Raw genomic sequence first — 20,828 nt, forward strand, 5'->3', positions numbered from 1 at the left:
GGTTCTTCCTTCCTTGCGCTCTTATATATGGGAACCACCTCAGCTTTTTTCCATTCTACTGGTATTGTTCCATTTTCTATTGAGCATTTTATGATGTTGTATATAGGACTTGCTAGTTCTTCCCTACATTCTTTCAGTATTCTGCCTGAGACTTCATCCGGTCCCATTGCCTTCTCTTCATCCAGTTCCTTCATTGACTCTTTTATTTCAAGCTTGGTTACTTTAAAATCTTTCATATAGACTGTCTCTCTATTACCCTGTGGCCTTTCAAATTTGGATTCCTTAGTAAAGACCTCCTGGAATTTATTATTTAATAGTTCTGCCATACTTTTTGGGTCTTCCACCATCTCGTTCTCTCCTTTTAACCTTTCTATTGTTTCTTTTTGCCTAATTTTTCCATTTATGAATCTAGAACAATTTTGGTTGCTCCTTACATTTTTCAACAATGTCCTTTTCAAAGTTTTTTTCCTCTTCCTTCCTCACCTTAACATATTCATTTCTCGCTGCCTTGAAGTTTTCCTTATTTATTGGATTTCTATTTCTCCTCCACCTTTTCCATGCTCCATCTGTTTTCTCCTTTGCCCTAGCACACCTTGCATTAAACCAATCTTTCTTTCTTTCTTTAGGTCTATATTTCATGACATTCCCAGACTCCTGTTTTGTATATTTCCAAAAATAAGTTATACTTCTCTTGCATTGTCTCTGAGTTTTCCATCTCCTCCCAGTTGACATTTTTGAAATAGTTCTTGAGATTCTCAATATCAGCCTTTCTGTAATTTAATCGGTCTCCTTTGTATGAATCGTCTCTATCTTCCTTTCCCTCTTCTATATCCATTTCTAATATTACATGGTCACGTTTTCCCAATGAGCACTTATATCTTATATCATCATTCATTTGTATACCCCTTGTAAAAACTAGGTCCAATCTCACCGGCTCGTCGTTTCCTCTGAATCTTGTGCATTCCTTTACTCTTTGGTCCATCATATTGTGTATCATTAGATTCAGGAATCTTTCTCCTCAGTCTTTTTCCCTTATAGCACTTTCATAATTTTCCCAGTCCACTTCTTTAGAGTTGAAATCTACTAATATCACTTTCCTCCTTTCTTTAACAATTCTTGTTAGACTCCTTATTGTGTCATCTATCATGTCTTTATATTTTTGATTGGTCCATGAATTTGTTTTTGGTGGCACATATGTTACAATGATTGTTAATTCTTTTTTATTAATATGCATCTTAACATACAGTACTTCTGCTTTTTCTTCCCCGATTTCCACTTGGTTTATCACTGTCTCCTTCCTTAACATTATCATGACTCCTCCTCCTCCTTTACCCTCTCTGTCTCTTCTCCATAAATTATACCTATTATCCAAGTCTATTTTGATTGCCTCATTTAGTTTTGTTTCAACCAGGCATATAATATCTGGATTTTCTTTTTTTATGTAATCTTTTAATTCTAATTTACTTGATAAAACCCTGTCTATGTTCGTATACATCATTGTTAGTCTCTTGCCTTTATCATTTTTATTTAAACTTGTTCCACTTTTTTCTCTTCCTTCTCGTTTATATACCATTTCTTTATCCTGTCTCTTAGAATTCTCCAAAAAAATGCCTTTTTTTTCCTCTGTGTATGTGTGTGTGTGTGTGTGTGTGTGTGTGTATTTACCTAATTGTATTTACCTAATTGTAACATACGGGAAAAGAGCTATGCTCGTGTTGTCCCGTCTCCATATCTATTAATGTCCAGCTTTTTCTTAAAATCATGAATATTCCTTGCGTTGACCACTTCCACGTCTAAACTATTCCATGCTTCCACCCTTCTATGAGGGAAGCTATATTTTTCACATCTCTCCTATAAGTGGCCATTTTAGTTTTTCCCATGCCCTCTCGACATTCTTTCATTCCACATACACAGATCTTCCCTATCCATTTTTCCATGCCAATCATCACTCTGTATATTGCTATCAGGTCTCCCCTTTCTCTTCTGTTTTCCAGGGTCGGAAGTTGCATTCTTTTCAGTCTGTCTTCATAAGTCAAATCTCTTAAGTCAGGCACCATTTTGTTGCAGCCCTCTGTACTTTCTCTAGTTTCCTTATGTGTTTCTTTAAGTTCGAGCCCACTGTATTGTTGCATATTCAAGCCTCGGTCTTATCATTGCAGTAATTATTTTCTTCATCATTTCTTCATCTAAATATCTGAACGCCACTCTTATGTTCCTCAATAAGTTCAATACTTCTCCAATTATTTTGTTTATATGTCTCTCTGGCGATAGGTCATTGGTAATTGTCACCCCAAGGTCTTTTTCTTCATGACTGGTTTTATGTCTTCATTTCCTATCTTGTACATACTCCTGATTCTTCTTTCACTCTTGCCAAACTCTATTTTCTTGCATTTTGTCGTGTTGAACTCCATTTGCCATGTACAGCTCCATTTCCATATTCTGTCCAAGTCTTCCTGGAGTAGTTCGCAATCTTTGTCACATCTCACTTTTCTTAACAATTTTGCATCGTCTGCAAATAGGCTCACATAACTGGACACCCCATCCACCATGTCATTTATGTAGACCGCGAACATTACTGGTGCCAACACTGATCCCTGTGGAACTCCACTCTCCACCAAGCCCCATTCTGATGGTCTGTCCTTAATTATTGTTCTCATTTCTCTTCCTACCAAAAGTCTTCCATCCATTTTAGTAAACTGCCATGCACTCCTCCTACCATTTCAAGTTTCCAGATCAGTCTCCGGTGTGGTACCTTATCAAAGGCCTTTTTTAAATCCAGATATATTCCATCAGCCCAACCATCTCTTTCCTGTATTACATCTATCACCCTCGAATAGTAACATATCAGGTTTGTCGTGCATGAACGCCCTTTTCTAAAACCAAATTGACACTCACAAAGTATGTCATTTTTTCCAAGAAGTCTGTCCATCTATTCTTCACCACCCTCTCACACATCTTAGCTACCACACTTGTAAGTGACACTGGTCTATAGTTCAATGGGTCTCTCTTGTTACCTGATTTATAGATTGGGACAATGTTAGCTCTTTTCCAGTCTTGGGGCACTACACCTTCCCTTAATGAGGCATCAATTACTTCACAAACTTTTTCTGCCAGTTGCTCCTGCATTCTCTTAAAATCCATCCTGATACCCCATCAGGTCCCACAGCTTTTCTCACTTCTAAACTCCCCATCATATTCTTGATCTCCTCCACAGTTACTTGAAACTCCTTCATAATCCCTTTCTGTTCCATTACCAGTGGTTTGTCAAAAGCAGTCTCCTTTGTGAATACCTTCCGAAAGCATCCATTCATAGCCTCTGCCATTTCCTGGGATCTTCACTGCATACTCCATTTACTTCTAAACTTTCAATACTTTCTCTATTTTTGATGTTGTTGTTCACATGTCTGTAAAAAGCCTTGGTTGGTCTTTACATTTATCAATTATATCCTTTTCTTGTTTCTTTCTTTCTTCTCTTCTAATCAACACATATTCATTTCTTGCTCTTTTGTAACTTTCCCACTGCTTAATCCGTCTTTTCCTTCTCCACCTCTTCCATGCATCCTCTTTTCTTGTTCTAGCCTTTTCACATCTATCGTTAAACCAGTCCTGCTTTCCAACTTCTCTATGTTGTCTTATTGGTACAAATTTTTCTCACCTTCTTTGTATATTTTTATAAATTCCTTCCACTTTTCATTTGCTCCTTAGCACTCTTGAATTTCATCCAATTTGTCTCTTGAAAGAATTTCTTTAGGTTTCCAAAATCTGTCTTGGCATAATTCCATCTTCCCACTTTATATTCTTCATTTCTTCTAGATTTCTCTTCATCTATCACCTTGAACTCCAAAACTGCATGATCACTCTTTGCTAAAGGGCACTCCACCCTCATCTCCTCAATGACCATTGGCTCTGTACTAAAGACCAAGTCCAGTCTTGACGATGCTCCCTCTCCTCCAAACCTAGTATCTTCTTTGACCCACTGAGTTAACACATTTTCCATTGCCAGTGTCAATAGTGTATTTCCCCATGTTGTCTCTGATCCTTCCATTGACCAGTCCTCCCAACACACCTCTTTACAATTAAAATCTCCCATCATTATAGTTCGTTCACAGCCACCCAACATTTCTTCCAGACATGTTCCTGTATCACTTATCATTTCTTCATATTCCTGTACTGACCATGCATTTGTCTTAGGTGGTACGTACACCACTATGTAGTGCCTCTTTTTCCTTCATTAGTTTCTGCTCTGATCTTTAGCACTTCTGCCTTTCCCATACCTTCTTTCACTTGATCCACCTTTATATCTTTTTAACCAGCAACATCACTCCTCCTCCCATCTTACCTACTCTATTTCTTTTCCAAACATTATATTTCCTTCTCCAACCATCATCAGGTCTTCTCCTCTCTCAGTTTTGTTTCAGTAAGACCCACAATATCTGGGTTCTTGTCCCTCAAGTAATCGTTGAGTTCTAAAATCCCGATATCACTCCATTTATGTTGGAATACATTACATTCCGCTCATACGTAAGTTTCTTTAGTCCTTTCTTGCTGTACTTTTCTGGGTTATGAACCACTTCCTCAGTCTCATATCCAAGATTCTCCAGAAAAACTCTTTCTTCTCCTCTTCTGTCCTCTCTTCATTTTTTTCAAAGCCTCCTTTCTCAACTCATTTAACATTTCTCTTTCCTTTTCACCGAGATCTCTTCTCAACCAAATCTTCCTTGTTGTTTCCTGCTGGGCTAGCCTCCATGACTTCTCCACCAATTCATCTACATCCTTTTGTGACTTAAGTTTGATTCTTATTGGCCTCATACCTTCTCTTGTGAACTTTCCAATTCTATGGAAGTCCTCTATTTCTTGTACTAGGTCTTTTCCTCCTCCTGCACCACATTAATGATATTATTTATCACCTTTTTATGTTTTTCTCTCTCCATTTTACTCGGTGTCTTATCCTCCTCCACACCAAATATCACCACACATCTCTTTTTGTCTACAGTTTCCCTCACCAATGTCTCATTTGATTTAATAACCTTCACCACTTTCTCAGCAATCTTCTCTTCTATGATCTGTTGATCTATAATTTCAGCAAGGCCCAAAGTTTTCTCCCCAGACTCTTTGATTTCCTTTTCCAGACTTGCAACTTTGTAATTTACCTCCTTTCTTTCCACTTCCTGACTTTTTTTCCATTCAGCCTGCTTCTCCATCACTTTTCCTAGAGATTCTCCACATTTTTCGCAATTCACTTTAATTAGCTTAACTTCCTCTTTCAGTGCTTCATTTTCCTTCTTCATATCGGCACACTCTTTCATTACATTGTCATAACTCGTTTCCAGGCCCCCATACTTTTCAAACAGTTTTTCAATTTTACCTTCCAACTCCAGAATTTTCTTCACATAAGTGCTCTTCTCCATTATTCCTTGAAATCCTGTGAAGTCTGATTCATCTTTCGAGTTCACGGCCGCCATGTTGCGCAGATGTAAACAAACCAGCTGATGGCTCAAACGCAGGCTACAGTTTATATTTACCTTCCCTGGACATTATTTTGCTAATCAACAGTTAACATGACTATATGGAGACGGGACAAACATTACCAGCTCCTTTCCCACCTTGGTTACTCTTAGGCAATGGTAACTGTAGAATTAGAGATGATTGCTCTGGAGCTCAGCGACCACATCCGCCATCGACGATGTCCCGTGTGTGTGTGTGTGTGTGTGTGTGTTCAGTAGTTTTTCATTGTGTGATATGCTGTAAAACATTTTTTTGGACACAGTGGCACATCACACTCTCTGCACAAAGTCGTGACCCTTGTGCGTTTCCTTGCACCTATTGATGTGTTCGCACAGACATGACAGTTGAGTTGCTTTTTCTTGTTAGTCCTTTAATTTTTATCTGTGTATCGGAGATGGTGGCAACTGATGTACTCGCAGGCCAGCAAACGATGTGGCCTTTCACCTGCAGGGTGCCCGTGGTGACCATATCGGCTGTTGGTGACGGTACCGAACTCCTCAAGTAGTTGATATGCATCATTGTAGACAAATTTTCTGAATTTTAGCTTTCTAACATTGGGATCTGTGGTTCTTACCAGCCAAATGTTATATGCATTGAGCATAGTGACATTGACCATATGGAGAAAGAACTTATAATACCACTTGAATTTTTTTCTCAAGCACTCTACTCCACTGAGCTGACTCACACTTATCAATGAGTCTCATATTTTCAGTGTAGTCCATCACAATGTCTGGTTTGAAGATTGTCTTCCTTGTTTTATAGTGGACTTTGCTTGTGACCACAACTTCCCTTTATGAATACGTAGTAGAAAGCAGGTGGACTGGTTTTTTTGTCTATCCACTTCATGGCTAATATATTTCCCGACTTCTCTTTCTGATAACACTTTGGTCTGGACTTTATTTTTTTTCTCTGATTACTGTGTTTGTTTGCATCCTCTTCATCATCACCATCACTTGGGTTATCGTAATGTGAGACTGGGCCATCAAACTTTGGCATGAACCTTCTATTTGCCTTTGCAAATAGAAGTAGAAATTGCAATAGTGCTGGGCTTGTATACTAGTTATCAATATACAATATGTGTCCTTTTCCTAGATAGGGCACCATCATTTTCTTTACTATTGCCCCTGACTTTCCCAAAGGATCAGTTCTACCTACATTAGGAATATCAACATCTGTCCCTGTGTACATTATCATGTCAAGAACTATACCAGTCTCACAATTGCATAGTACAAAGACTTCATGCCAAAACAATGACATTTTGAGGGAATGTATTGCTTGAAAATAAGCCTACCTTTGAATAATATGAGACTTTCTGAAAGGGATAGAAAAATTTACTGAAGGGTTCCAAAATCATGTTGAAGAAGTTTCTGATTTTCCAAATAGCATCTTCTTTGTCTGGATGGTTGTTGTCTGCGTAATGCATGAATCTAGTGAGCAAGAGAAATCTGTCCCGAGACATAAACTCAGGAAATATAGGTGTTGGGATTAGTGGATAATTTTTCCAGAAATCTGCAATATTATGTTTCCTTATGAGAGGCATCAGCAATATAAGAGCTAGGAAAACATAGAACTCTTGAGGAGTTGTATCTATCCATTTGTGCACCCTGGAATGATCTGGGAAAGTAAATTTGTTGGTGACATTGATAATACTTGTTTGTCTCAGAAATAATGAGATCAATTGTGGCACCATTGAAGAATGCTAAAAAATAATCCGATTCTCATGCATTTGCGTCACATGGCCACTCATCAGTCACCCCAGTTAAAGTGTTACTGAAGGGATGAAGGTGTGGGACAAAATCACTCCCATCTGACCACATGAATGAATGAATACCTTGCTGAGATGTATCTCCACCCTCCTCAACACTCTCATTCATCTTAGTATTATTATGAGTAGATGTGGTCTCCATCTCATCCTCACTCAAGTCAGGGCTTCCCATGCTGCCACTGGCAGAATCTTCCACCCAGTCATCATCATCATCATCATCATCAAGCTCATTACTTTCTTCCTCATCAACAAATAACATGGGAAGAAACTTGCTGGGTGATAGTGTGAGGTGTGTGTTTCAGTGTGGCTTGGCAATGATGTTGTGCTGGTCAACTGAAGCATAGGAAGGACCAGGCTCGGGCTGAGTGCTGGTTTTCTGAGCCTTTGTGATGACTGGTGGATACCTAGAGGTATTATAGGTACTACTACCATGCTCTGCTTTACTTTCATCAACTGTAGGGATGTCATTTCCTATTACTGGCCAGAAATGACTGACCAGATGAGGAACGTGTGGCATCCATAGCTGCTGGCATACAACTAAGTGAGGAGCGACGATGAGTCATGACTCATGATGCGTGGTGCGGGCCGGGCCAGCACGTCTGACAGTGTTACAAACGTCTAGCGAAGATGGTCTTGTTTCCATAATCTTATTCACTTTATCTCTTTTCTATTATACAAAAACAACTTCTATACTACTAAATTATAGCTTCCTCTTACCATACATGAGACTCAAACTCTAATATCTATGAGAGGAATGCAATGTCGACTAAATAGAATAAAAACATAGTGGTTTCATTGTTTCCCTTTATGAATATGATATGAATAACCAAATTCTTATTAGAAGGATATAAATTACTAAAAGAAAGGTTATTAGAACACAAAAAAATAATTTCAAAGAAATACGAATCACGGGAACTTTATGGTGTCTGTTTAAAAAGAGCGCTTCCAGAAGGTGTACAGCAGTTTGCCGCCAAGCTGCCAAGAAGGCATACAGCAGTTTTCGGGTTAAGGAAGTCGAGTCGTCCTCGGTCGTATTAGGGTCAGGTTGCACACAACTGAACTGATCCAGTTCATCCAGGCAGTCTGGGACGTGCTGGGAGAGTTCTCCTTCCTCCTCCTCCGAGGAAGACAGGGTATGGAAGCCACTGAAGTCATGCCTGGGGACGTCTTTATCTGATCCCTTCTCAAGCTTATCGATCAGGTACTCAGCCTGTCATACTTGTCAGCCATAGACAAACAGTCAGAAGGACTGGAGACCTGACTCGGCCCTGCCACTGGCGGCACCACCACGACGTCCTCTGTTGGCTATGCGGCCCCTGCCGCTCCCCTTGGGTGAGCACTGCAAGCTTCAGGGCCATCCTTTCTCTTCTTAACGTCCTTGTCAGGGGGAGCTATCTCACGCCTTTTCCTGTCCGAGGACGAGGAGGAGGAAGAGGAGTAACGCCTTGGCGTCCCTTCCGAAACCTTCTCTTGGTCCGCCATATGTAAACTGCAAATGAGAGCGAAACTCCAGGTCACTCAACGGAGCAGGACACCAAACAATGATCCAAGGACCATGTATCCCCAACAGGTTGCTTACACCTTGGTGTAGCACCAGAAAAAACAGATGAGGTGAAGGCTTACCAGGCCAAACTCCTTGGAGAGTGCCAGTAACCAAACAAACCGCCGATGAACACAAGGAGCGGCGATGTTTACGGTGCAGCAGCTGGGAGCGAACTGGTGCATGGCAGGTGACGCAGGCATCTCATTGAATCTGTTGTGACACAGTTAAGCTATCGTTAAGTGAAATAAGACCCCTCATGAACACTTCTTTTCTTTTCCTAGTTGTTCTGGACATGGGGAGTTCCTTACCATCATTGCTTTTATCTCCAGGTCCTGTGTTATTGCAACGGAATCCCTGATCCAGCAAACATGATCTGTTGGTGGATCAAGTTCAACTTTTAGATGTAAACCCAATGTATGCTAACTGTAAGATTAAACGAATACTTACCAAGTAAGATGTTTGATCATAATTTCACGAACATTTTAACTGCGTCACTGAGGTACTACATGAGACGATCGCCATCCATTCCCCACGTCAGCCTTTAGAGAGTAGGTTTGAGGAAACAGCCAAACAAAAACCAAGATATAGCATCCTATCGGGTCAGGCGGGCAGGGCATGTAGTACCTCAGTGATGCAGTTAAAATGTTCGTGAAATTATGATCAAACATCATACTTGGTAAGTATTCGTTTAATCTTACAATTTCACCTCACAACATTTTAACTGACATCACCACAGAGCTTTAGAGTGATTCCTCAAACCACAAGAAAAAACCATAAGCCCTAAAGAAACCAAAGCCCAAATCAGGCTACAAAGGAACAAGCAAAAAATGGAATCCATGATACCAACCAAAAAATTTTATTTGTCTGAACTGCCCAAGAGTAGATGCAGAAAAGGTAAGGCAAAACAGTCACAAAACAGGAGACATGTACACATAACCAAAGAACTGGAAGAAAACAAAGTTGTGACACAAAAACATAGAGGCTCTACCCTGGGAATAATTACACAATACAGAAGTATGACAAAAACCTATTATACATAAAGTCAGCCCAAAGAAAACATGACAAATAAACCCAGAGTCATGTAACAAAAATTTTAATGCACAGTGAAAAAACCCAGAATCCAAGAACAAAAGACCACACAGGGTCCACCAGCAAATACATGTTAAAAAGTAAACCAAGAACCAGAAGGCACAATCACGTGTAGACACACAAACACATAAGAAATGGAAGTTATGAAAGAACTGCACTTGCAAAAAGGTTACTAGGCTGGATTGTCTTTCTGTAGAATTTCACAAAAGTGAACTCCCTAGCCCATCCCACAGCAGAAACAATAGTGGCCAGAGGAAGCTTAAGGGCGGCTTTGCTGGACGAGGCAGACCTGGTGGAATTAGGGGAAAAAATAGATAGATCAACGCCTGCATAATATCTCGCGTCCAATGGCGCAAGGTGCCCCAGGAAGCTAATCTTGTAGGCGATTTAGTAGTAATGAAGAACCTAGTGATCAATCCCTGTGAAGACTTGGTTCTCTCTAGGTAGTCAGTAATGGCTGTGTAAACACAAATGGAAATATTTGGGGTGTGAGCATCAAAATTTACCTTAGACAAATGATCACCTAGCCTAGAAGTCTTCAACAAATCACCTATCTTAAAAGTGACACGGGAGGCAGAAACACACATATTCCTAATGTCAAGGAGATGTAAAGCTTGGCCACGTTGGCCAGATGTCAGTAGCATTAAGATTACCAGCTTCCTGGACAATTGAATAGGAGATAAAGCATTGTTGGGACCTAGCTTCTGTAAATGCCTGAAAATTAAATCTGGGTCCCAGGTGGTACGACACTGCGACAAAGAAGGTCTCTCCAAAAAAACTCCTTTAAAAAACCTGCTGACTAGCGGATGCTGTCCTGCAGGCTGATGTTGGACCGAGGCGATGGCAGAAATAGCAGACCGAATGCTATTCATGGAACTATAACTACGCCCTTGTCCCATCCGAAATTCAGATAACAAAAAATCCAACAAAGCACCTATAGATGGGTAAAATGGATCAGTTTCCCGTTCATCACAAAAAAGCATCCATCTTTTGATGTGTGCCCCATATTGAAGCTTTGTACTTGCCCTCCATGACTTAAGGAGAAAGTGGGCAGCCCCTGACGAAACGCCCTGACGGCTGAAGGAATGCCTGATAATAGCATCACAGTCAAAACTAACCTTCGACCTTGGGGATGAGAAAGAGAAGGGTCCTCTGGTAGAAAAATGGGGTTGGGAGGCAGCAAGAGAGGAGGGGCTGCAAACAGTTGCAGGGCCCTCGGAAACCAAACTTGGGTTGGCCATAGAGGCAGTATGGCAAGAACTGTCGCCCCCTCCACCTGGATCTTCTCTAGGACCCTGCAAATGACGCTGAAAGAGGGAAAAGCATAAAGGTTTCCAATGGACCAAGAAATGGTAAAAGCATTAACATAAGTTGAAGTCGGGTCTGGCCGCCAAGAAACATACACTGGTAACTGGGCATTAATGCGAGTGGCAAAAAGGTCAATGTCAGGTGTAAAGAATTTACCACAAACGAATTTGAAAATCTCAGGGTGGAGCATCCATTCTGCATCTAAGTTCCGAACACGTGATTTAAAATCAGCCTCCGCATTATATAATCCTTTCACATGTTCAGCAGATAAAGTGATTCCTCTAGACTCTGCCCAAGCAAAAATTTCCTCTATGACTGCATTAAGGCTGGGCTTAGTACTACCAACCCGACCTAACCCAATAACTGTGGCGATGTTGTCAGACCTAAGCCGGACATGAGTGTCCCGGTGATTCTTACAGAGAGACGACAGGCCCATTAATATGGCTTTTATTTCTAAAACATTAATGTGGTCCAGTTCCTCCTGAACCCAATGACCACCCGTCTTGACAGTACCCATACTAGCACCCCAACCAGTCAAGGAAGCATCCGCGTACAGCTCCAACTGTGGGAAGGAAGGACGAAGAGACTTCGTTTGGCAATCGATGTTGTGGACCCACCAATGTATAAGGTCCTTAGCATGTGAATCTAAATTAATTGTAGCAGAATAATCACCATGATTCCTAGTCAGTTCACGATTCCTAATGATCTCTAAATATTTGTACCTTAATGGGGCCAACTCCACTACCAGATCAGCAGCCACTGTCATCCCAATAAAAGAAGCAAGATCATGTAAGTTTTTTTTTTTTTTTTTTTTTTTTTTTTTTACGGTAAGGCCTATGGCGCCTGTAGGCACACTTGAAGAGTGTATTGGAAGCGCTGTTCAGCTTCCGCCCATTAGTGGCGCAGGCAATTTTATTTATAGTGGTACCCATATTAGGGCCCATATCACCGCCCAAGCTCATCTTGAGTGTAACCACCTAGAACCTGGGTATCATGGTGATATGTAGGTAACTTTAAACCACTCAACAAATGGCAAAGTGTTTTAAGGCTGTACGTGGTGGGATTCGAACCTACGCGTGGACATCTGCCCGATCCCACGCTCACCACCTTATCTACTATGCCACCGCCTCCCTAAGGTAACTACCTCATGGCACAACAATGCCAGACGTTGTGTCCTAATGCATTTCTTCCTGTGTAGAGGCAAGGCAACAGTCATATTAGTAGAGTTAAGGATGAAGCCGAGAAACTCCACCTCCTGAGAAGGAAAAAGAACAGATTTATTTACATTAACTGTCAGTCCTAGAGTGTCAAACAGATGCATAGCATAGCCAACCTGAAGTCGAAGCTCAGCTGGAGAAGTGAAAAAGAAGATGCAGTCATCTAAATAGCAAACTACCACTATACCAAGTTTCTGAAGGTGACAAAGAAATAGTTTGAACAGTTTTGTAAAAGTACATGGAGCTAAGGTCAACCCCTGAGGGAGACAAGTAAAACGAAAAGTCTGATTCCTCCAGAAAAATTGTAGCCATTTCCTATCAGCTGGTTGGATATACACTGAAAAGTAAGCATCCTTAAAATCAAAAGTCATAAAGTAGCAGTTAGGTTGGATGAGTTGAAGTACATGTTTAATAGAATCCATTTTGAAATGCAAATGGGGAAGGTAGTCATTAAGCTCCCATAAATTAAGGATAACCCTGGCTGTACCATCTCCCTTAAGAACAGGAAAAACATTAGAAAAGAACCCCTGTTTATCTGGTGTATAAGGCTCAATGATTTTATGTTTAAGACATCTTGTAAGAGCAGTTTCCAAAGCCGAATGATCAGCAACCAAAAACTTCAAGGGTGGAGGAGGAAGAGCTTGGGTGGGTAAGGTAGTAAACTCCAAAAACTTACCATGGACTACATCTTTTATCCATCTGTCCTCAGACAAGGTATACCACTGAGATCTGGCAGTGAAAATCTTACTTCCCACAAAATTATTTGGAGTGTTAATCAAGAACACCTCAGGTGCACTCACCGGAGGAACATCTACTGGGTGGAGCGGTGTGGCATGGAGTATCTCTGTGTCCCCCTTCCTTGGGACGCCCTTTGGCCTTAAAAAGGCCGAACATGGTGCCGTGAACCCGTGCGCTAAGGAAGGGCCCGCCACTGCTGGAAGTGGCCAGGACGTCTGGAAAACTGCCGAGAAGTAGCCAGGCGTCGATTCCAAAAGGGACGAAAAGCTGGCCCGCCCAGCTTCCACGTCTTGTGGATTTCCTCACACTTTTTCACAACATCAAATGGGAAAAGCTCATCCTGACCAACCTCACACTCCCATTTGCACAGGTCGGTCATGGCAGGGTCGTGCACGTGGAGGCGAGCAACCTCTTTCGCAAATGGTTAAGGTAATAAACTACTGAAGTCATGAGCCTGAGACTGCTGTTAAGGCCATCTAAATAGCCATGGAGGGGCTTGCCCTTCTCACCGATGTCGCTCATGCACTGGACCACCGGCACTAAGGCCTTGCAGAGTAAACCATTCGCATAGAACAGGCGGGCATCCACTAAACGGCCACCCACACTCATAGCTTTCGTAACTGCAGCGTTGGTTACAGGAGCTGCCAAGGTAGGCACATTACTTGGTAACTTAATCTTGTCACAAGTTAGCTTAATACCGTCAGGCGTGGGGCGGCGCCGGAGACTGGAGTCTAGAATAGAAGCAAGGTGCTCTGCTACCAGCTCGCCCTTCTCCTCCTCACCGTGAAAATGGTCCGACAACTCCTTCAAGGCCCTGCTAAAGTCAGAGTCATCCTCGTCGGGGGCGACGTTCAGCAAATCTAACTCATCCAATGGGTCCGGGTCATCCTCGGGGCACTCACCGTCCTCACACTCTGAAGACGAAACCTCCTGAAACCCAGCAAAGTCAGGAGGACCGCTGTCTGACGTAGCAGGCCCTGCCCCCTTATCCAGCCTCTCCATTAAGCCTGTAAGTAAGGCGCTGATGCAGTCAGACTTATCATCCGTCGGTGGGGCCTAAACTGGAGTAGCGCTGACATCACTAGGCCCGGCAGGGGAGGGCAGATCGGCCATGTCAGACCGAGACTGACCACGACGTCCCTCACGGGGGGCCAGGTCGACAGCTGGCTCAGCAGCCACAGCGAGGCCAATGAAAGAAGCTAAATCACGCAAAGAGACACGGTCCTTCAACAACAACCGACCTAGTTCCTGAATTTTGATAATTTTCCTGAGAGGCAGAGTAGCAGTCATGAGGCATGAGTTTAGAATAATTCTCAAAAATTCCACCTCCTGAGTAGGGACCAAAACTGATTTTTTAACATTAATAGTGAGCCCAACCGAATAAAAAAGATAGAGCATAACTCACATTTCTAATTACCTCCTCCTCCGAGGGAGCAAAAAAGATGCTATCATCAATATAACAGATGACCATAATCCCAAGGGACCAGAGGTGACAGAACACAGGTTTCAATAATTTTGTAAAGATCCAAGGGGCAGATGTTAACCCTTGAGGAAGACAGGTAAAGTGAAAACATTGGCCCTTCCAAAAAAAACGGAACCAACACCTTTCCTCAGGTCTCACATACACAGAATAATAAGCATCCTGAAAATCAATAGTCATGAAAAAACACTGGGGCTGGACTAAACGCACCACATCCTTAAAGGAATCCATTTTAAAATAAGTGTGAGTAACATAAGGATTTAGCTCTTTCAAGTTTAGATTGACTCTGGCAGTAGTACCGTCTTTCTTTACAGTGGGAAAAACATTGGAATAAAAAGCATTACCAGGAGAGGGCTCACATCTCTCAACAATACCCTGTTCCACAAACCTAAGCAGTGCGGCATCCAGGGCCGCCCTGTCACTTTCTGAAAGGGACAGGGGCCGAGTGTTACGTTCACCGGTTAAACTGGTAAGATTGGCATCGGGGAGCCGGTGAACAATAACAATAAAAAAAATTAAAAAAAACACTGCAGGTTCAACTGGTGAGGAAATGTAAAAGGGGGCACTTTAAAAAGCTATTTTAATAACCCATAATGAAATTGACACACATAGATATAACATGAAACATGAAACACAGATATATAACATGAAACACAGGAAAATGACATACACATATACATATAACACAGAAATGAATACAACAATAAAGAACCCAACTTAATACCTAACAATAATCCTAATCCTATATGGAGGCAATGTGGAAAACACGGACGAGGGGAAGTGATACTTATGAGGTGTCGCAGTGGTGAAGTGCTGGGTGATGGTTGATCCCACGGTAGACCCAAGTGTGTTCACTGGTTGAGGCCTGGACCTCGACTTACTTCCAGAAAGCCAAGAGCTGGCTTAACACTTCCGGTTGAGTCGAATGGGGCCGCGTGAATCCAACTTCGGGACAGTAGCGGGGCTTCATGAAATGGTGACGTGGAGGGTTCATGAGACGGTAGCGTGGAAGGTTCACGAGACGGTGAAGTGGAAGGGGAGGCGGAGAGGTGGCGAACGAGGTAACAAGCGGAGGAGGTGATGGTAGTGGAGTATGTTACGGGCGGGCCGTAACATTTCCTCCCCCCTAAGACCTCCGTAATGGGCTCATGAAGGAAGTGAGACGGGAAATCTTGATAAGGCGTCGGCGATGATGTTGTCCACCCCCTTGATATGGTGGACTTCCAAGTTGAAGGGTTGAGTTAACAAGGCCCACCTAAGAATGCGTTGGTTTCGGTTCTTCATGGCGTGAAGGAAGGCCAGAGGATTGTGATCGGTGAAGACCTTCGTAGTTTGAGGACCAGGATGAAAGTAGCACTCAAAACGTTGGAGCGCCAGGACGAGTGGCAGAGCCTCCTTCTCGATGGTGGAGTAGTTGAGTTGATGTTTTTTCAGCTTGGCGGAGTGATAGGCGATGGGATGGAGGATGCCGCTTGTGGGGTCTGTTTGTAGTAGGACAGCACCCACTCCAACTCCACTCGCGTCCACTTGTAGATGGAAGGGACGGGAGTGATCCGGCATCCAGACCACTTGTTCCGAGGAGAGGAACGCCTTGATGTGTTGGAAGGCTTGGTCACAGGTCGGGGTCCAGTGGAAGGGGACGGAAGTGCTGATAAGGTCCGTCAGGGGGGCGGCCAGGGTGGAGAAGTTCCTACAGAATCTTCTGTAGAAACCAGCCATCCCCAAGAACCTCATGAGAGCTTTCCTGGTGGTAGGGACAGGGAAGCCAAGGATGGCCTCCGCGTTGGCTCTCTTGGGGCGAACCTTGCCGTTCCCCACCACATGTCCCAGGTAGACCACCGTAGACTTCCCGAAGGTGGACTTGGCCAGGTTGATTGTAAGCCCGGCTTCCTGCAACCGACCCATCAGCCTCCGAAAACGGGTCAGATGTGTCGCCCAGTCGTCCGCAGTCACCACCAGGTCGTCCAGATATGCAGATGTTCCCTGCAAGTCCTGGGTGATGTAATTTATAGCCCTCTGGAAGGTGGCGGGAGCATTAGACAAGCCGAAGGGCATCACTGTGTACAGTAGAATCTCGAATCTCGATCAATCTCATCTCGATATTTCACATCTCGATTGCACCATAAAAAACCCACTATTCACACATCTCGATGAAATTACACAAATCTTGATTGCTGTTTTTTTTTTTTTTCATAAAAAACGCGGCGCATCGCGATGCGATTGTTTTGATTGCTCTCCCACCTAGCGGCAGCTTGTGGAGTGTATCAGTACACGCGGCCTCCTCCCGCTCTGTTTAAAACCAGTGTGTGCGGTGTGCGTGGTCAAGGTCGTTTACGGGTGCGGGCAGGCTACCTGGATCCCATTCATCATGTTGCCCTCAGCCAATGGAAGGGCCCAAGGGGTGGATAAGAGCAAAAATGAGTGTAAAGGAAAACAAAGTGTGAAAAAATGCGGAAGTGAAAAACGTGATTATCGAAAGGGCAAAAAACTGAACAAATACACTGCAGAGGACAAGGATAAAGTGTTGCAGCTCTTGGAGAAAGGCTACAGAGTCAGTGAAATACAAAAACTTACTGGCATTCCTCAGAGTACTATTTCCACATTGAAAAGCAAAAAAGATGAAGTGAAAAAACCAGTGACATTGGCAAAAAAATTGTTCACAGGAAACACACTTGGACAGCGCTGCATCACGTGTATTTATAATGAAAGTAATCGTCTAGTGGCAGAAATGGAATATTATCTGGTGAAGTGGATTCAACGACAAGCAAGAGAGGTAGCTAGTATCAATGGTCCTCAGCTGCGTGAACAGGCAAGGATATTCTACCAGGGTGTTTGCAAGAAAAAACAAGTAAAAAATCCACCTGCATTTAATGCTTCTGTGGGGTGGCTGCAGAAGTTTAAGAAGCGGTGTGGCATTAAATATGCACAGTATCAAGGCGAGATATCTTCTGCTGATAGTGAAAGTGCTGCTAATTATCCTGCAGTAGTCAAACAAATAATAGAAGATGGAGGCTATTGCAAAGACCAGATATATAATGGTAATGAGACTGGCCTTTATTGGAAACGTTCTCCCAAAGCCACCTTCATTTCTAAAAATGAAAAACAAGCACCAGGAGTAAAAGTGTCCAAAGAATGTATCAGCTTTTTACTTGTAATTCTTCTGGCAGCCACAAAATGAAACCTCTTATCATTTACAAATACAAAAGGCCTAGACCTTATAAACACGCAGATATGCAACAACTGAATGTTTATTGGGAGACTACAGCTTCAGCCTATATGACCTCAGCACTTTCTATCGAGTGGTTCGATAAATACTTTGTCCCTGATGCAAAGAAAAAGTGTGAGGAACTAAACCTGGATTTCAAAATCCTTCTCTTTCTAGACAATGCACCTGGCCATGCAAAATTCCTCATAGGGAGGCATCCATGTGTTCAAGTCGTGTTTTTGCCCCCAAACACTACTTCCATATTACAACCCCTGGACCAGGAAATAATAGCCAATGTAAAGCTATTATACTATAAGTACCTTCATGACAAAATGCAGCATGAAACAGATAGCAATGATGAGCTGGTTGAGATCGAAAACTCCACAAATGAAAGTGAAAGTGATCGTGAACTGTCCGCCACCTCCAACCAGGCCACCGACACCGCCACCCAAGCCGCCGCCAAGCCCAAGGTCACCACTGAGGAAGACGTTTCGTCAAAAGGAGCTATTTCTGTGAGGCAGTTCTGGAAATCCTACAACATCCGGAATGCAGTGGATTTAATGGTGAAAGCTTGGAATAACATATCAGATGCAACTATCAGACATGCCTAGGAAAATCTGCTAGCCGAGAAAGATTCTTCAGATTCCTCACAAATTCAACGACAAGCTGATCTACTGGCTGACGCTGTGACATCTATTACAACTGTTCCTGCCCCTGGATTCTGTGATGTTAATGAGAATGATGTGATGAGAGTTATTAGGAGAAAAGGTTGATGCAAGTGAAGCAATCGAAAATTTAATTAAAGAAGACGTAATGGAGGAAGAATTGGAACAGCCTGATACCGTGTCACAGCCTCCCTCCCTGAGTGTTCAACAGTTGTCCGAGGCACTGGGGCTTGTGGCAAAGGCCAGGGATATTATGGAGGGAAAAATGGAGAATGAAACTCTCCAGGAGGCTTTTGATTATCTCAATAGAAAAATGATGGGCATTTACAACAGTAAAGTCAATGAACAAAAACAGTCCACTATAACGAGGTTGTTCAAGATGCAACAGCGAGTCGCCGAGGTCATCGAGAATGTCACAGAAGAAGACGACGAAGGACCAATAGACCTTGATGCTTTGGACACTGAACTACCAGAAGAACCACCATTTGTAGGATTTAATGCAGAGACTGACGGTGCTGGCTGCAGTGGAGAGAACATCATGCAAGGCCATGACAAGATTAGGGAGTGAAGGTGGTGAGTCCCAGTAGCCGAGCCACCAGCCCAGCCCCCATCAATCACCCTAATTTTATTTCAATAAATATAAGGTAAATATGTGTTGTTTTATTGTAACATTTCATTAGTTTTATTATATGAACTGCAGTGTGTAGTGTGGTAAGTACTTTAGGTGTCAGCCTGAGAATTAGTGTACTTGATATAGGTTAGTTGCCAAAGTTTTGGTCCCAATTGCATTTTTCCCTATATGAAGTTAACTTCGCATCTCAATATTTCGAATCTCGATCAGTATTTTGGGTCCCAATTACGATCGAGATTCGAGATTCTACTGTATTGGTATAGTCCGAAGGGGGTGATGAAGGTGGATATTATTCGGGCCTCGTCTGAGAGGGGAATCTGGTAGTAACCTTTAAGTAAGTCTATAGTGGTTACAAATTTGGCTACTCCTACACTATCTATAAGGTCCTCTATCAAGGGCAATGGGTAGGAGTCTGGCACCGTCACCTTATTTAATTTCCTGTAGTCGGTGCAAAATCGACTACTACCATCTGGCTTAGATGTTAACAGGCAGGGAGAAGCCCAAGGGGATATACTAGGTTCTGCAAGGTGATGACAGAGCAGATAGTCTACCTCTTTTTTCATCAAGTCTCTTTTAATGGGTGAAATGCGATAGGCTGGTTGTCTTATAGGCTTGATGTCATTAGATATTAATGTTATGTCATGTTGGATAGTATTACAAAGTCCTGGAAGGTCACCTGTGATTTCTGAAAAGTCTAGCAATAACTTTTTAAGATCAGACTGTTGTGAAGGTGTTAAGTAAAGAAACACCTCATCAAGGTTGGACATGATTTGGCTGTTTGACGGGTGTCCTTTAGGTGACGAGAAGAGGAATTTGATGTCGGACTCTTCCTCGGGGGGCACAGGACCAGACTCCTTCCCTACCAGACATACAGGTACAGTGCGAGACAAGTCGTCCTCTGGTTCTCTGGAGTGGTAAGGTTTCATTAGATTAATATGAACTAGTTGGGAATCCTTACGACGGTCAGGAGTGTGGACCACATAGTTTAATGGACTTAGTTTTTGAGCCACAACATAAGGTCCCATGAACTTACTGTGAAGAGCATTGCCTGGAGTAGGGAGAAAAAGTAAAACCTTGTCTCCTGGTTTGAAACTTCTCATGACAGATTTGGGAAGAGAATTCTGTTGCATTTTAGTTTGAGATTTGAGGAAGTTTGATTTAGCAAAGATCTGACTTCACTGATTTTATTCTTAAGGTTACTGATGTAGTCAGACACACTGGGGCTTGAAGGAGTATTTTGAGTAAACCATTGATCCTTTAATATTTTGAGAGGCCCCTGATCTGTCTACCATAGAGTAATTCAAAGGGAGTAACCTAAAGAATCTTGAGGAGATTCTCTTAAAGCGAAGAGAAGGAAAGAGATACTTTCATCCCAGTCTCCTTGATGCTCCAAGCAATACTTCTTCATCATGGATTTTAATGTTTGGTGAAACCGCTCCAGACAGCCTTGGGATTGGGGTGGTAAGCCGAGGAGGTTACATGGTCGATGTTTAGCTCATTCACTATCTGTTGGAAAAAATTGCTAGTGAAATTGCTACCCTTGTCAGACTGAATTTGTTTTGGAATTCCTACCGAGGTGAAAAAATGTATTAGATGTTTTACAATGGTCTTTGATGTGATGTTCTTAAGAGGAATGCTTCAGGGTACCTGGTAGTGGGATCCATGAGGGTTAACAAATACTG

General features: G+C 42.6%; 2 protein-coding genes across 6 annotated transcripts in view; one reads left to right on the plus strand and one right to left on the minus strand.

Annotated features, from left to right (window-relative positions):
• LOC123500145 (endoribonuclease LACTB2-like) overlaps positions 1 to 20,828 on the plus strand; it is a 158,149-nt gene that overhangs the window by 38,210 nt on the left and 99,111 nt on the right. The window lies entirely within an intron of this gene.
• LOC123500144 overlaps positions 1 to 20,828 on the minus strand; it is a 124,163-nt gene that overhangs the window by 20,989 nt on the left and 82,346 nt on the right. Inside the window, exon 2 of one of the 3 annotated variants that reach the window (XM_045248821.1) lies at positions 11,021 to 11,209. In XM_045248821.1, coding sequence (XP_045104756.1) covers positions 11,021 to 11,209 — 189 coding nt within the window. Of the gene's footprint in view, positions 1 to 9,533; positions 11,989 to 20,828 lie in introns of those variants that run through there. The other 2 variants (XM_045248819.1, XM_045248820.1) reach the window with 2 other exon arrangements.

This window comes from Portunus trituberculatus, chromosome 50, assembly GCF_017591435.1.
Source record: "Portunus trituberculatus isolate SZX2019 chromosome 50, ASM1759143v1, whole genome shotgun sequence".
NCBI lineage: Eukaryota > Metazoa > Arthropoda > Malacostraca > Decapoda > Portunidae > Portunus > Portunus trituberculatus.